Source organism: Mustela putorius, unplaced genomic scaffold, assembly GCF_011764305.1.
Source record: "Mustela putorius furo isolate JIRA1106 unplaced genomic scaffold, ASM1176430v1.1 tig00003859_pilon_pilon_pilon, whole genome shotgun sequence".
Classification (NCBI taxonomy): Eukaryota; Metazoa; Chordata; class Mammalia; order Carnivora; family Mustelidae; genus Mustela; species Mustela putorius.
This window is the reverse complement of record NW_025422011.1, coordinates 34,953,225-34,970,770: the sequence shown is the minus strand read 5'-3', so window position 1 is coordinate 34,970,770 and position 17,546 is coordinate 34,953,225. Positions and strand designations below refer to the sequence as shown.

At 38.0% G+C, this 17,546-nt stretch overlaps 1 protein-coding gene across 4 annotated transcripts in view; it reads left to right on the top strand.

Annotated features, from left to right (window-relative positions):
* The window catches only part of LOC101680281 (zinc finger protein 215), a 104,874-nt gene that overhangs the window by 16,861 nt on the left and 70,467 nt on the right, over positions 1-17,546 (top strand). The window contains exons 3-6 of one of the 4 annotated variants that reach the window (XM_004780178.3): positions 4,158-4,240; positions 5,581-5,713; positions 6,028-6,123; positions 14,208-15,823. In XM_004780178.3, coding sequence (XP_004780235.1) covers positions 4,158-4,240; positions 5,581-5,713; positions 6,028-6,123; positions 14,208-15,115 — 1,220 coding nt within the window. In that variant the 3' untranslated portion in view covers positions 15,116-15,823. Of the gene's footprint in view, positions 1-4,157; positions 4,241-5,580; positions 5,714-6,027; positions 6,124-14,207; positions 15,824-17,546 lie in introns of those variants that run through there. The other 3 variants (XM_045065871.1, XM_045065869.1, XM_045065870.1) reach the window with 3 other exon arrangements.

Below are 17,546 nucleotides of genomic sequence, written 5' to 3'. Positions count from 1 at the left end.
TGACCTGTCCATTTCAGTGAGGGGAGTGTTAAAGTCCCCTACTATCATTGTATTATTGTTGATGTGTTTCTTTGATTTTGTTATTAATTGGTTTATATAGTTGGCTGCTCCCACATTGGGGGCATAGATATTTAAAATTGTTAAATCTTCTTGTTGGACAGACCCTTTGAGTATGATATAGTGTCCTTCCTCATCTCTTATTATAGTCTTTGGCTTAAAATCTAATTGATCTGATATAAGGATTGCCACTCCTGCTTTCTTCTGATGTCCATTAGCATGGTAAATTCTTTTCCACCCCCTCACTTTAAATCTGGAGGTGTCTTCGGGCTTAAAATGTGTTTCTTGGAGGCAACATATAGATGGGTTTTGTTTTTTTATCCATTCTGATACCCTGTGTCTTTTGACAGGGGCATTTAGCCCATTCACATTCAGGGTAACTATTGAGAGATATGAATTTAGTGCCATTGTATTGCCTGTAAGGTGACTGTTACTGTATATGGTCTCTGTTCCTTTCTGATCTACCACTTGTAGGCTCTCTCTTTGCTTAGAGGACCCCTTTCAATATTTCCTGTAGAGCTGGTTTGGTATTTGCAAATTCTTTCAGTTGTTGTTTTGTCCTGGAAGCTTTTAATCTCTCCTTCTATTTTCAATGATAGCCTAGCTGGATATAGTATTCTTGGCTGCATGTTTTTCTCGTTTAGTGCTCTGAAAATATCATGCCAGCTCTTTCTGGCCTGCCAGGTCTCTGTGGATAAGTCAGCTGCCAATCTAATATTTTTACCATTGTATGTTACAGACTTCTTTTCCCCGGGCTGCTTTCAGGATTTTCTCTTTGTCATTGAGACTTGTAAATTTTACTATTAGGTGACGGGGTGTGGTCCTATTCTTATTGATTTTGAGGGGCATTCTCTGAACCTCCTGAATTTTGATGCTCGTTCCCTTTGCCATATTGGGGAAATTCTCCCCAATAATTCTCTCCAGTATACCTTCTGCTCCCCTCTCACTTTCTTCTTCTTCTGGAATCCCAATTATTCTAATGTTGTTTCGTCTTATGGTGTCACTTATCTCTCGAATTCTCCCCTCGTGGTCCAGTAGCTGTTTGTCCCTCTTTTGCTCAGCTTCTTTATTCTCTGTCATTTGGTCTTCTATATCACTGATTCTTTCTTCTGCCTCACTTATCCTAGCAGTTAGAGCCTCCATTTTTGATTGCACCTCATTAATAGCTTTTTTGATTTCACCTTGGTTAGATTTTAGTTCTTTTATTTCTCCAGAAAGGGCTTTTATATCTCTCGAGAGGGTTTCTCTAATATCTTCCATGCCTTTTTCGAGCCCGGCTAGAAGCTTGAGAATTGTCATTCTGAACTCTAGATCTGACATATTACCGATGTCTGTATTGATTAGGTCCCTAGCCTTCGGTACTGCCTCTTGTTCTTTTTTTTGTGTTGAATTTTTTACGTCTTGTCATTTTGTCCAGATAAGAGTAAATGAAGGGGCAAGTAAAATACTAAAAGGGTGGGCAACAACCCCAGGAAAATATGCTTTAAACCAAATTAGAGGAGATCCAAAATCGTGAGTGGGGAGAAAGGGGATAAAAAGAGGTTCAAAAAGGAAGAAAGAAAAAAAAAAAAAAAAAAAAAAAAAAAAAAAAAAAAAAAAAAAAAAAAAAAGAAAAGAAAAGAATTTTTTAAAAAAGAAAACACCTTTCAGAAAGTGGTTGTTTTTCTGTTTCCAGAATTGCTGTTCTTCTTCTCTTCGATCTGCCGATGGATTTTCAGGTGTTTGCAATCTTTAGATAAGCTATCTAGCTGATCTCCGGCTAGCTGAAGCAGTCTCAGCTTGCTACTTCTCCGCCATCTTGACTCCTCCCTGCGCGGCCGCGGGCACAGTCCGGGACCAATATGTAGAAATTTTAAAAAAGATTAGGCAGAGATAAATGAAATAGAGGATAGAAAAACAACAGGATCAATGAAACAAAGTGGGTCATTTGAAAAAATAAAATTGACAAAGACTTAACTACACCGACCAAAGAAAAAAAAAAGACTTCCTAACTTATTGATGATGAGTTTTAACCTAATGCCAAAGCCAGGCGAAGACCTCACAAGAAAAGAAAACCAGCAAGCGACATCCAGCAGCATATTAAGAGGATAATACACCATGACCAAATGGGATTTTTCCCAGGAATACAGGATGGTTCAACATATGAAAATAAATATTATACATTCTAATCGGGGAAAATCACAAGGTCCTCTTTTTTATTTTTTTTAAATAAGATTTTATTTATTAGAGAGAGTGCATGCGTGCCCAAGTTGGGGAGAGGGGCAGAGGGAGAGGCTGAGGGAGAAGCAGACTCCCCGCTAAGCAAGGAGCCTGTTGTGGGACTCAGTCCCAGGACCCCGAGATCATGACCTGGGCTGAAGGTAGACACTTAACATACTGAGTCACCCAGGTACCCACAAGGTCCTCTTGATACAGAAAAAGCATTTGACAGAATCCAATGCCCTTTCATGATAAAAGCACTTACATACTAGGATTAGAAGGAAATTGCTTTTACCGGATAAAGGGCATCTATGAAAAATCTATAGGAAGCATCTTACCTAATGGTTAAAGACTGAAAGCTTTGCCCTTAGAATAAGGAGCAAGACAAGGATGCCCACTCTGGCCACTTCTGTTCAACATTATACTGGAGGTACTAGCTAGTACAACTAAAAAATATCCTAATTGGAAAGGAAGAAGTAAAGCTATCTTTACTGTCATGTGATCTGTTCTTAGGCAGTTTATCCCTGAACAACATGGGTTTAAAATGCCTAGGTCACTTTTATATGATTTTTTTTTTAAAGATTTTATTTATTTATTTGACAGAGAGAAATCACAAGTAGATGGAGAGGCAGGCAGAGAGAGAGAGGGAAGCAGGCTCTCTGCTGAGCAGAGAGCCCGATGCGGGACTCGATCCCAGGACTCTGAGATCATGACCTGAGCCGAAGGCAGCGGCTTAACCCACTGAGCCACCCAGGCACCCCTGATTTTTTTTTTTTAAGATTTCATAGCAAAAGCCATAAGGCATTTATTTACAACTGCCTATCCCAGTATCCACAGGTCGAAAGGAAGACGACTGGTTCAGAGTTCACACCTACTGCCGTTTTAGTACCCAAAGAAACCTGCAGAGCCCATCAGCAGCCCTTGATATCCCTGAAACTGGGTTACCTATCTGTTTTTTTATTCATTAAAAAATAATTTAAAAATAATAATTTTAAAAAGACAGCCTGGCTCCCCTCACATTTAATTCTAAACATTCTCTGGTGGGCTCTATTTCTATGGCTTTGATTATTGTCTATTAAACTTGTCTATTAAACACATGTACTCTCTCTAATAAATAATATTGTCTATTAAACTGTGTTCATGTATTGGGTGACTTAATGTTGTTAAGATGATAATACTCCAGGGGCGCCTGGGTGGCTTAGTGGGTTAGAGCATCTTCCTTTGGCTCAGGTCATGATCCCAGGGTCCTGGGATCGAGCCCCATGTCAGGCTCTTTGCTCAGCGGGGAGCCTGCTTCCCGCTTTCTTTCTGCCTGCCTCTCTCTGTCTGTCAAATAAATAAATAAAATCTTTTAAAAAAAAAAAAAGATGATAATACTCCATAAAGCACTCTGCAGGTTCGAATGCAATTCATAGCAAAACTCCAGTTACCTTTTTTTGTAGAAACAGACAAGCTGCTCCTAAAGTTCATATGAAAATACAAAGGACTCCAAATACTCACAACAGCCTTGACAAAGAATAAAAGTTAAGGATGCATACTTTCAATGTCAAAACTTACTGCAAAGCTGTAGACTTTAGTTAGGACAGAATTCAAGTTATTTTTTGGAATCTGCTACAACCACAGATGAAGCCTCAAAATATTAGTTTGGCCTTCTTCACCCTGATCCAATATTTCTCAACCTCTGGTAGAGTATCAGAATCATTTTTAGAGTTTTTAAAAAAACTGTAATATCTGAGCCCCACTGTTGGAGATTCTGATTGCTGGTAGGGCCTGACATCGTTATTTTTCCAAAGCTCTGAAGATGATTCCTATGAAGAGCATGTTAGAACTACTACTACTATAATCATTAAATGTTTCTCCAGGACAAATCTTGTCTCCCTGTTTTCTTTCATCTTTCTCAGAGCTATCCTGCAAGGATTCTGTCCTCCAGAAGGGGAGCATCAAGGAGAAAATGGAATATGACTCACTAACTGGCGATTCCCAGGTGAATTCATATCCTACTCTTTACTGAAATGATCTTTTTCCTTTTCAGCTTTTGAGCTTTTGCTAAATGTAGTCCATCTAAGGATGTAAGACTGTTATTTCTCCCATAGGACATTGGATCTGTTTTATTTTAGTTAATGATACACTCTGGAAAATATTTAATCCTTGTATTTTTCTGTGCATCTGTTCCCTCTAGCTTAATAGACAATAATCAAAGCCATAGAAATAGAACCCACCAGAGAATGTTTAGAATTAAATGTGAGGGGAGCCAAGGGCAGAGTCCTGAGTAATGTCATTGAATAGGCAGGAGTAGGAGAAATCCCAAAGGATACTAAAATAAAAGCATCAAAGTGGTAGAGGAAAACCAGGAAGATACGATATCACTGAAAGCCAAGGAGGAGAATTTTGCAAGGATAAAACCTTTAAAAAAATCAGGAAAATCCAGCCTGAGTGGTACTTATTCCCTTACTATCATGAAGATACTAATAGAAGTGAGGTTGAGGGAAGAAGGTGAGGAAGTGGGCAAACTAATGTAGATTATTTTCTCACATCATCTGATGTTGTGGAGTCATCTGGCTCTGAGGCATAGGGAGGGAAGAGATTTGTGTATTTCACTGTGACTGAAGGTGCCCGTTATGACAAGCTCGGGAATGCTAGAGAGGGAAGTGCAACAGGTGATGGTGTGAAGGCCCTCATGAGAAATACCTATGCAGGGTCTGATATACCACTGCTAAGGGCCAGGAATATGATGGTAAATGAAAGGAAATCCTTTGTGGAAATGAGTCGAGGCAGACAGGCACACCCAGGGAAGTAAGATAATTGCAGATAGTAATAATTATTACAAAGAAAAGAAACAGTGCAGTAGAGACTGATGAGGAGGGTGGCTCCTTCATCTTGGGTATCTGGAAAGGACAGGCTGACCGGCCTGGGAAGGAGTTAGCAGGCTGCCTTTCTCAGTTAGAGAAAATGCCCTACCTCTTCTGCTAGCAGAGTCTCCATCTTCATTACAAATTCCCCTCATATCTATCCGAAACTCTTTTTGTTCTGAACTCCTTCTATGGCAGGTATTTTTACTCGATAATAATATTTTGTTCCAGATTTTTGCAACTTTTTTTTTTCTCAACCAAAATAAAAGTTAATTGAGGGTTAGGACTGCACTTGATTTCCTTCTGTAGCCCTCACAGAATACCAAATTGAACTTGATTTTCATCACTTAGAACCCCAAATATTTGTCAGTTTCTTACATATTCTGATGATCTACCCTATTCTTTCCTAATTCATTTCTCCTCTGGTAATATTTTTGGGAGTGACCTTTGGTTACAAAGGAATTTAATGTTTTAGGAACCAGTAACATTCAAAGATGTGATTGTGGAATTCAACGAGGAAGAGTGGGGACAACTGGACCCTGCTATAAAGACTCTGCACAGGGATGTGATGCTGGAGAACTATAGGAACCTGAATTCGTTGTATCAAGGTGGTTTCTGTGTATTTACCTCCTCTGCCTGTCAGTAGTTTCTTTATCTGCTGCTAAAAACCAGAGGACGACTGCAGTGGTTAAGGGTACTTGGGTTTGGGTTTAGGTTTCCTAATATCCTTTGGGCATAATAACACGTTTTCCTGTTGTGTATCTGAGTGGAAGTCCTTCCTAATGGAAAGCTAGACATTCACAAATCTGTGGTGACTGCTAGCCTTTCAGAGGCTCTTAGACTACAGAGGAATGGAATCTCTTCCCTTTAAAAATGGCTGAAGTGTCTGTTTTGTTGTTTTTTTCATTTTCCCCATGAACAGAACATCTATTTTCCAAGCCAGTTGAGATCTCCAAGTTGGAGAGTAAGGAAAGAAGATGGACAGTGGAGCACAAAATCCCAAGCACATCTGTTTTGGGTAAGAACCAGGCAGATACAAGGCAGCTGTAAGAAGCTTCTGTTTGTCAAATACACAGTGTACTGTTAACAGCCTTAGAGTAAGAGTCAGGGAGATGACAACAAAACCGCCCAGGCTTTGAAGGGGAGAAGTCACCATTGCCTTTAATTCACAGATTCTTTTCCTTTGGTGGATAGGCAAAAAAGAATGTTGCAGGTGAGGAACACAGGTGAGGAACACACACGCATTTAAAGCTGTGTGGTCCAGAGCAACCTACCTGCCAGTCTCCTCATCTGTAACGTGCAGTTAATTACAGTACTTACCTCCACGTTCCTGTGAGGCTTAAGTGAGTCTTATGGGTAGCACAATTAGAACAGTGCCTAGCACGTGGTAAGTGCTATGTAAACAAACATTAGCTAACCCTACAGGAAATCATATTCTTTCTTTTAAAGAAAACAGAATGTTCTGCTTTATACTAGAGTGACTTTAGTAATCTTCCATTTTTCCTTCATTTACTATAGAACTTCTTGTGCCCTAAATTTCTACCTTCATGTAATCTCTTAATTCTTACTTTTTGTTTGTGGGAGATTGTTGATTTTTGTATGCTTAATGTAAATTTTAGTACATGTAGAAAAGTTTAAAGAGGAGTAGAGCTCACCCCATTACCTCACTCCCCAGAGCTGTGCAGTATTAACATTTTGATTTATTTTCTTAGACTTTTTACTTTGTGATGATGTGTCTCTGTGGGTTGTGAAGTTTGGTTTTTTGCATTGGGATCATCAGGGATATGTGACTTTATATTCTGCTCTTCTCACCTAATATGATACCATGGGGAATTACCTGTGTCACTAAATAGTCTGTGAAAGCATGGTTTCTAATTCACATGTAATGTTCTATCATATACATGTATTATAATATATTTAACTATTCCCCCTAGCTGTTGGACATTCAGATGGTTGCCAAGTTTTGGGGCACATCTGATAAGTCTCTTAGGATATACATATTACAAAAGAAACTCCAGCATCAAGGGGCATGAATTTATTTAAGTCCTGTTACATTGTGCTGTATTGTCTGTAGAAAGGTTATACCAATCTGTACTGTCACTAATAATGTATTATCTATTTATTATTATTACCCTAGCACCCTCTTGTTAACCTAAAATCTTTATTGATTTGAAAGGCAAATTATTCAGTTTCTTCCTTTCTAAGGTAAATTTCCCTGCCCCCCCTTTTCTTTTGGACCCCATTTCTTGCTGCCTTCTTTCACTTACATTTTTACTATTTCGACTTCATCCTCACATTAGCTTTTCAACATTTTTAAATCATTACTGATTTGAAAATTTTTTCTCTCAACCTGTTACTCTATTTCTCACCTCTTTATAGCCAGTCTTCTCAAAATATTTTGTACTTTTCTCATTTCCTCACCCTCTGTTCCTCACCCCATTCAAGTTTAGTGCTTATTCTACATCTCCGTCTGAAACAGTCCTTACTAAAGGTCATAGAAGACTTTCTTATAGCTAACTCCAGTGATATTTTTTTATTCCTTATCTTACATTACCTGCTCCTCGCTCTTAAAAACACTCGTAGGTTCTTACAATGCTTCTGATTTTCCTCCTCTCTTTCTGGCCTTTCTTTCTCTGTCTGGTGGAGACTTCTCTTTATCTAACTCTAATTTCAGAGTTTCTCGACATATGGTCTCATTTTGTCATCTTTTCTTAGTCTGTGTTTTCTTCTCTAGATTATCACATTCACAACTGCAGCTTCACTTACCACACACATGGAGGCGACTTACAAATTTGTGTCCCCAGCCCAGGCTTCCTTTCTGAATTGAAAAATCTGCAGACACATGACATTTCTCTTGGATATCTTCTTTTTTTTAAAGATTTTATTTATTTATTTGACAGAGAGAGAGATCGCAGAGAGGCAGGCAGAGAAAGAGAGAGGAGGAAGCAGGCTCACCATTGAGCAGAGAGTCTGATGCAGGGCTTGATCCCAGGACCCTGAGATCATGACCTGAGCCGAAGGCAGAGGCCTAACGCACTGAGCCACCCAGGTGCCCTCTCTTGGATATCTTAAAGATGACTCCAGTTCTATAAAACCAAAGTCATAACTTTTCCAGTCAAGACTGTTTCCAGTCTTCTTCCATTGTTCCCTGAGCAAATGGCACTGCCATCCATCCAGTTACACAAGTATAGTGATTATCCTTCACACAACTTTATCTCCTCACCTCTCTAATACTTGGTTTTATCTCTCTAAATATCCTTTGAATGTCTCCACTTCTCTTCATCTGTAGTGCCACAACCCTAGTCCTTGTACCATCACCATCTCTCATCTCAACTATCCTTGCAGTCTCTCAATTCATCATACAGGAAGATCTTGCCATGCCTCTTTGCTCTTTTCCCCCAACTCCAGTGTTTGAGCCACATTGCAGTCAGAGAGATCAAGTTCTGTCATATGCTTGCTTAAATCACTGTGCTGACTGCAGTTTTGCCTGCTTCAGAACACAGTAGTCCCCACCTGTTTCTCCAGCTACGCCTCACCCTGCATCCTCCCCTCACTCTTTGCACCCAGACCATACTGCTCTGCTTTCAGTCAGCATCAAATATATGTTAGCATCTACTGTGTCCTCAGCACTCTGATAGTTGTTGGAGGACTGCAGAGAAAAGAATTCCACAGGACATACATTCCAGATGTCCCTCAAGTGGGGCTTGCCCTCCATCTCAGGGTTTCTGTTCATGCAGTGTCCTTACATAAAATGCTCTTTCTGTTGTTTGCCTAGTTGACTCCTTGTCTTTCTTCAGATCTCAGATACACATTTCCTCAGGGAAGCCTGTCTTGGTTCGTTTTTTTTCTGTTATATACTCCTATAAGACCATAATCATCTCTTTTTAGCATTTGTCACAATTATATTTTACTTTTATCTATATAGGTCTTTGTCTCCCACATTAGGCTTTATGTTCCCTGAAGGTAGAGACCATGTCTCTCTCTATCTCTCTTTTTTTTTTTTTAAAGATTTTATTTATTTGAGAGAGAATGAGTAAGAGAGAACATGAGAGAGGAGAAGGTCAGAGGGAGAAACAAACTGCCCAAGGAGCTGAGAGCCCAATGCGGGACTCAGTCCTGGAAGTCCGGGATCATGACCCGAGCCGAAGGCAGTCGCTCAACCAACTGAGCCACCCAGGCACCGGAGACATGTGTCTTTTTGCCCTACCTTTATATCTGTAGGAACTAAAGGGAAAAACTGGTATGATTATGAGAAAGGTAAAATTAGTTTATTTATTTTGGTCATTTTCAGTGAATGGCTTTTTGTCCTCTATCTATTAAGACTTTGGAGGTTTTTAGGTAAGATCTCATGGAAATACCCACTGTTGATCACAGTTATGGCAAATGAAATATTGCTGAGTTTTTTTATTATTTTTTTATGGTGTCTGCCAAACATATTTTTAAATTTATGTTATCACATATATTCCCCCTACCCCTCTGTGCTTTATATCTCTTATTTTTAGGCATAAGAATTTTTCCATCCCCAAATTAGAAATATATTTCCTGATTTTATTCTGATTTCATCTATTTCATCCTTTAAATATAATACTTCAATCAATCTGGAATTTACCTTGGTAAATGTAGTTTATTTTCCAAAACAGTTAATGGACTACAGTGAATTAAAGATGGCTCTAGAATCTTTGTCACTCTTTCCATCAAGATGCAACCTTTGTATTCCTGAAACTAATGTCATATTGTGTGTCAACTATACTTCAGTTAGAGGGGAAAAAAAGGATACAGATTTTGTTTCCCCACCCTTTGAATTAAATTTTGTTTAATCAGTACAGTGCAGCAGAGGGGACACTGCTGGTTCCAAGTCTAGCCTGTAATAGGATTTGTAGCTGCCACCTCTTTCTCTTGGAAGTTAGCACCCACTACTTCAGCTAGCTTGACATTGCTCTTTGTGAGAAGCCCAGCATAGCCACGTGGAATGTACATACGTGCACACACACTTAAAGGCTCATCAGATGATCAGAGGCACATCTAGATTTAAGTGCTAATGATCCAAGTTTAATTATAAACAGTTTAAGGTAAATTTGGATAAAGAATATAAAACCAAATTTTGGACAGCTTAATTAAGTAGTCAGAACCTTAAAAAGAGAATCCTGTGGATTTTAATCTGTAAAAAAGTCATTGGAATGATTTGAGAATTTGGGGGAAACACTGAGATAGGTCAAAGAAAGGCAGAGGTGGTTTGGCATGGGCTGGTCTCCAGATACCCAGGATTGGGATGATAGGCTAAGGTTTAAAGTGTTCATTTTTGTTTCAGATTAGAGACAAGAACAAAGTCTTATAGGTAAAGCATAGTTTGTGATTTTGGGATTAATAGGAATAAGACATTTACTCAAAATCTATTAAGCACAAAAGGCAAACAAATCATGGGTGTAAAGATAAACAGTAGTGTTTCCTCTAAAATCAATAGATGAGGGTGTTGCTATAATTATTTTATGTCGACCTGAAAGACATAACTAATGAATTTTTTTTAAATGAGAAATTTAATTAGTAGAAAAGAGGGAAAGGGGCTATTATTTGTAAATGGTAACTTTCTACTTAGAAAATCCAAGAAACTCATTGTGAAAACTATTACATCTGTTAAGAGTTTTGTAAGGTGGCCAGATATAAAATAAAAATATTGGTAGCTTTCCTATATGTTAGAACTAAGTGATTTGAAAATAAAAAATATATGAAGGTGATTTTTAAAATAGGAGTAATGAAGTTATGTGCTATAGAAGTATGAGAACATCAAAGATTTGCTTAGAGAAATACATTTAGGAATTTTGCCATTCAGTAAATACTGCCAGAATAGCTTCTGTTTCAGTTACCTGTTTTTTCTAACAAATTGCCCCAAAATTTACTGATGGGAAATAGCAATCATTTTATTAAGTCTCACAGTTTTGTGAGTTGACTTAGGAGTTCTCAGGATCCACATGATGTTGGCTGAGGATACAGTGTTGTGCTGGGATGGAATGGTCAAGATGGCTCATCACATGGGTAGAAGTTGATGCTGGCTGTCACTGGGAACTTCAGCCCTGTGGACCAGAGCACCTCCATGTGGCCTCTCCTTGAGGCATGGGTTTCTCATAGCATGCCAGCCAAGTTTTGGGTATTTCCTGAGAGGAACTGAAAATTGTCAGTCTCCCCAAAGGCCAAGCCCAGAAGTGGCGTGGTATCACTTCTACCATATTCTGTTGGCTAAGCAGTCACAGGAGTAGCCCATTCTCAAGGGGAAGAAAAATAAACTCCACTTCTCTATGGGAGGGTGTCAAAGAATCTGCATGTATTTTTTTTTCATTTATTTATTTTCAGCATAACAGTATCATTATTTTTTCACCCCACCCAGTGCTCCATGCAATCCGTGCCCTCTATAATACCCACCACCTGGTACCCTGACCTCCCACCCCCCGCCACTTCAAACCCCTCAGATTGTTTTTCAGAGTCCATAGTCTCTCATTATTCACCTCCCTTCCAATTTACCCCAACCCCCTTCTAACTCCCCATGTTTTCCATGCTTTTTGTTATGCTCCACAAATAAGTGAAACTATATGATAATTGGCTCTCTCTGCTTGACTTATTTCACTCAGCATAATCTCTTCCAGTCCCGTCCATGTTGCTACAAAAGTTGGGTATTCATCCTTTCTGATGGAGGCATAATACTCCATAGTGTATATGGACCACAACATGTGTTGGAGAGGATGTGGAGAAAGGGGAACCCTCTTACACTGTTGGTGGGAATGCAAGTTGGTGCAGCCTCTTTGGAGAACAGTGTGGAGATTCCTCAAGAAATTAAAAATAGAACTTCCCTATGACCCTGCCATTGCATTCCTGGGTATTTACCCCAAAGATACAGATGTAGTGAAAAGAAGGGCCATCTGTACCCCAATGTTTATAGCAGCAATGGCCACGGTCGCCAAACTGTGGAAAGAACCAAGATGCCCTTCAAAAGATGAATGGATAAGGAAGATGTGCATGTATTTCTTATTACTCAAGCATAATTAATACATGGTGTTATATTTTCAGCTGTACAATATAATGATTCAACAATTCTGCATATTACTCAGTGCTCATCATGACAAGTGTACTCGTTTTTTTTTTTAATTTTTTATTTTTTATAAACATATATTTTTATCCCCAGGGGTACAGGTCTGTGACTCACCAGGTTTACACACTTCACAGCACTCACCAAAGCACATACCCTCCCCAATGTCCATAATCCCACCCCCTTCTCCCAAACCCCCTCCCCCCCAGCAACCCTCAGTTTGTTTTGTGAAATTAAGAGTCACTTATGGTTTGTCTCCCTCCTCACCCATTTCCCCCCCACACCTCCCCTTTGGCAAGCACCGGTTTGTTCATTATATTTAAGACTCTTGTTTTTTGTGCATACATACACACACACACACACACACACACCTATAAATATCTTCTTTATCCATTCCTCTTTTAAATGTTATTTTGGTTGCCTCTATTATCTTGGCTTTTGCAAATAATTGTGTAGTAAACATAATAATTCTGCATATATCTTTTTGAATTAGTGTTTTCATTTTCTTTGGCTAAAAACCCACTAGTGGAATTACTGGATCATGTAGAATTTCTATTTTTAAGTTTTTGAGGAACCTCCATACCATTTTCTATAGTGGCTATACCAGCTGGCATTCCCCCAGCAGTGCACAAGAGTTCCTTTTTCTCTACATCTTTGCCAGCACTGTTATTTTTTGTGTTTCTGATTAACCATTCTGACCAGTGTGAGATGATATCTCATTGTGGTTTTGATTTACATTTCTCTGATCATGAGTGATGCTGAACATCTTTCCATGTGTCTGTTGGCCATCTATTGTCTTTTTTGGAAGAATGTCTATTCAAGTCCTCTGTGCAATTATTAATTGGATTGTTGTTAGTTTTTGTCATGTTGTTTTAAGTTCCTATATATTTTGGATTCTAACCCTTTATTGAATATGTCATTTGAAAATATCTTTCCCATTCAGTAGGTTGCTCTTAATTTTGTTGATGGCTTCCTTCACTGTGCAAAAGATTTTTACCTTGCTGTAGTCCCAATTGTTTATTTCTGCTTTTATTTTCCTTGCCAAAGGAGACATATCAAGAAAAATATTGTTATGGCTGATGTCAGAGAAATTTCTGCCTATGTTTTCTGTTAGGAATTTTATGGTTTCAGGTCTCACATTTAGATCTTTAATCCATTTTGGGTTTATTGTGTATGTAGTATAAGAAAAGGGTCCGGTGTCATTCTTTTGCATGTAGCTGTTTAGTTTTCCCAACACCATTTGTTGAAGACACTGTCTTTTTCCCAATTTATATTCTTACTAACTTTATCATAGATCAATTGATCATAAAGGTATGGGTTTATTTCTGGCTATTTTGTTCCGTTGAGTACCATTCTGTTTTGATTACTGCAACTTTGCACAGTATGTTTTGATACCACCAGTTTTGTTTTTCTTTTTCAAGATTGGTTTGGTCCAAGAAAAAGGATGGTTTCTCTGCTACTTTTGATTATAGTTTTTTTTTTTTTCCTGCCTTTGTTAAATATGGGGATAATTGCAGCTTGTATGGAAAATAGAAGCACTGATTACAAGTTTGTTGTAGCTGGCTAAGATGTGGTGCCTATAAACGTAGACATGTTTTTAAAGATATGATTAAATTTCTATTTTAGAAGGATGTATTTATTATTGATGAACAGTGTAAGTTAAGAGAGGCAAAAGCAAGATGCTAGAGAAAGGAAGGCTAGATATAACCCACACAGACTAGTTATGAACCAGTAATAATAAAATAATTTGAACTATGATGTTTCATATGCTTGATATTTTCCCAAGCCCTGTGTATTCTCTGTAATATTCCTGAATAGCTCTCCTCAATTTTATGATCTCCTAACCTCCCTTTTAATACTTTTATCCCTTTTATTTCTTCTATAGTTCTTTTTCTAATCTCATCTTACATTTCCATTGTGTATTGAAGGCCTATAAAATATGCATATCCCTTATGTGTTTTAGCATCCCTTTCCTAATTAAACAATTTCCCTTCTTCTAATTCATGGAATTTTTAATTTCTTTTTAGACAGAGAGAGAATTTCAGAAAACCAAGATTCAATTCCAAAGCAGAGAATTAATGGGAAAAAATCCTCTCCTGGAGTGAATATGACAAGACTGACCAAAAGTAGATCCCCTTCTTTAGATGCTTGGATGAGTGATGATTGGTTATATAGGAACCAGGAACACTGGGACATAAATTTGCCAGAAGAAGCTTTTGTTCATAAAACAGTCTACACTGAGGTGGGAAACTTTGAAGTTAGTGAGAATAAGAAAAGTTTAGATGTTAAGTCAGTTAATTCAATTTTGGGTATACAACAAGGAAATCCTATGAGAAAGGGGTCCTCAGACTATGGTAAGTTTAAAACTAACTTCAAATTTAACTTAGACTCAGGTAAGCAATATGCAGAATATAATGAATGTGGGAATGCCTTGAGCCTGAGTATAGATATTCAAGACCCAGAAAGTCATACCTCAGTGAATTCCTATGAATGCTATCAATGTGGGAGAGCCTTCAGCCGGAGTTCATCCCTCATTCGACATCAGATCATTCACACAGGAGAGAAACCCTATAAATGCAGTGAATGTGGGAGATTCTTCAACAGACGTACAAACCTTACTAAGCATCAAAAAATTCATACTGATGCAAAGGTCTGTGAAGGCAGTAAATGTAGGAAAGCTTTCAGTGAGAGTGAAGACAGTAATAAAAATTCAAGAATTCATTCTGGAGATAATCCCTATGAATGTGTTAACTGTGGAAAATCCTTCAGCCGGAGCTCCTCCCTTATTCGACATCAAATGATTCATACAGGAGAGAAACCTTTCAAATGTAAGGTATGTGAGAAAACCTTCAACAGGAGTTCAAACCTTAAAAAACACCAAAAACTTCATACTCAAGAAAAATCCTGTAAAAGGAAGACACACAGACAACAATGAATTTAACATCAATGAATTTATACTAGAGGGAATCCTGTGAATAGAGTAAATGCAAGAAAACATTTGTCAGGGATTCTTCCTCATATCCCTTCCTCATAATAGGGATTCATAACTCATATGGCAGAATTAATATTGGAGAGAAATCTGTTATTGCGTAGGAATCTATTCCCAAATGAAGCCACAAGGGTTTAGAGTAAAATGTATCACCATACAAGTCTTTGCCTGTCATTATTCTGATAATCCATTTGCCATCATCATTCCTAGTTCATAAATGGAACCTGTGGCATCCTTATATTCACATGACTTATTGAAGTAGATATTAGGGAGGAGCCAAGCAATCAATATCCTTGGAATTGATATTTAATAAAACTCAAACTTTTAGTCCTTACGAGAAGGTCATGAGAAACCAGGAGCTCACGGGAATATAGGAATACTTCTAAAGACTGAACTCTCTGAATTAATGTTAGAGACCACAGGAATGACAAATTACTCCATGATATATCTTGGCTCTCTTGATGCTGAGTGGGGACTAGAATTGGAAGAGGATTATCAACTGCAATGGCAAGTGGATTCTGTATATGGTTGTCACATCTTCATTTTTAAAAGTACTCTTTGGAATGTAGGCTGGAGGGACATCCATATTCTTGGGTCTGTCATTTATTCCAAATACTAAGAGGTCAATAAAGTGTCATAGTACTCTGTTCACTAGTTTCCTTGTTCTGCTGTAAGTTATTTCTGTAAGTTACCTTTAGGATCTTGAGCCAAGAAACTTATCATTAATATGCCCCAAAATATTCATATTGGAGAGATTCCCAAAGAATGATGGTGGTAGTATTTTGTAAAAGCTCGTATCTTATTCAAAAATAGAAAAGGTATACTGGAGTATGAACACTTAACGATGAGTTAATGTGCAAAATTATTCTCTGTTCATTTGTTCTAAGGTTTCAGGTCTTTAATCCACTTTTTATTTAACTTTTGTGTATGGTATAAGGGTGGTCCATTTTCATCCTTTTTTCCATATGACTGTCCAGTTTTCCTAGCATTGTTGATTGAGGAGACTATCCTTTCACCATTGTATATTCTTGGCTCCTTTGTAGCAAATTAACTGACCATATATATATGAGGGCTTATTTCTGGGCACTTGTTCTCTTCCATTGATATTTATGTCTGTGTTTATGCTAATACCATACTGTTTTGGTTACTATAGCTTTGTAATATAGCTTGAAGTCAGGAAATGTAATACCTACAGCTTTGCTCTTCTTTCTCAAGATTACTTTTACTGTTCAGAGTCTCTTGTGGTTCCATACAAATTTTAGAATTTTTTTTTTCTGTTTCTGTGAAAAATGCCACTGGGATTTTGATAGGGGTTGGTTGCACTGAATCTGTAGTTTCTTTGGGTGATATGGACATTTTAACAGTATTAATTCTTCTAAGCCATGAGCATGGAAGATCTTCCCATTTATTTTTGCCTTCTCAAATTTACCCATAGATATTTTATTGTTTCATGGGGTTGTAAATAGGATCCCATTAACAACTGCATGAAAAGAATAAAATATCTATGGATAAATTTAACCAAGGAGATGAAAGATCTGTACATTGAAAACTATCAGACATTGATGAAAGAAATTGAAGACACAAATAAATGGGAAGATCTTTGCCATTCAGCCTCAATGCAGGGAATCTCAAAAACCTGCCCCCTCTCTCTGTGCCCATATGCCATATCCCATGACTTACTAAGGGATTCTACTAGTTGTTATCCATTATATTTATTCATTCTCATTGTTATAGAAGTTTAGCTAGACACATAGCCACCCAACTGTAAATTTCTGTTAATAAGTACTCATCAATGGGATGTGAACAGAAATGATGTTTGTCACTTCCAAGTCTTGCCCGTCAAGCAGCTAGGCATCATTCTATTCTCCTGACAGGTTTTCCTCTCTCTGCTGGTTGGAGAACCGTGAAAACTGTAGTGACGGCAGTGGACTACAAGTGGAATCCAGTATTAGGAGTGGAATCCTGGGCCACCCATCTACCTCCAGTTAGAGAGAAATAAACTTCAGTCATGTAGAAGCTCCTTGTTTTGTTGTTTTGTTTCTTTTGTACCGCAGGTTGGCCTGTGCCTTAGTTAAAATGCTCACCAAATCTTTCAGACTCAAACAAACAAACAAACAAAACCTTTCAGACTCTTCCTTGTATCTATCTGCATATATGCCTACTGGTACTATATTTATGTTTCTGGTTACTGTCTTCTCTCTTACATTACTTCACCTAGTCTCTCTGCCTTGAAATTCTGTAAAATGCAGGCAGAGGATCTTTTTGAAATACAAATTTTGATTATTGCACACAAATGCTTTAAACTTTCAAAGACTCCCCATAAACTTTTAAGTGAAATCTAAACTCTGAAACAGCTTGTCTTGCATGAAAGTTCTAA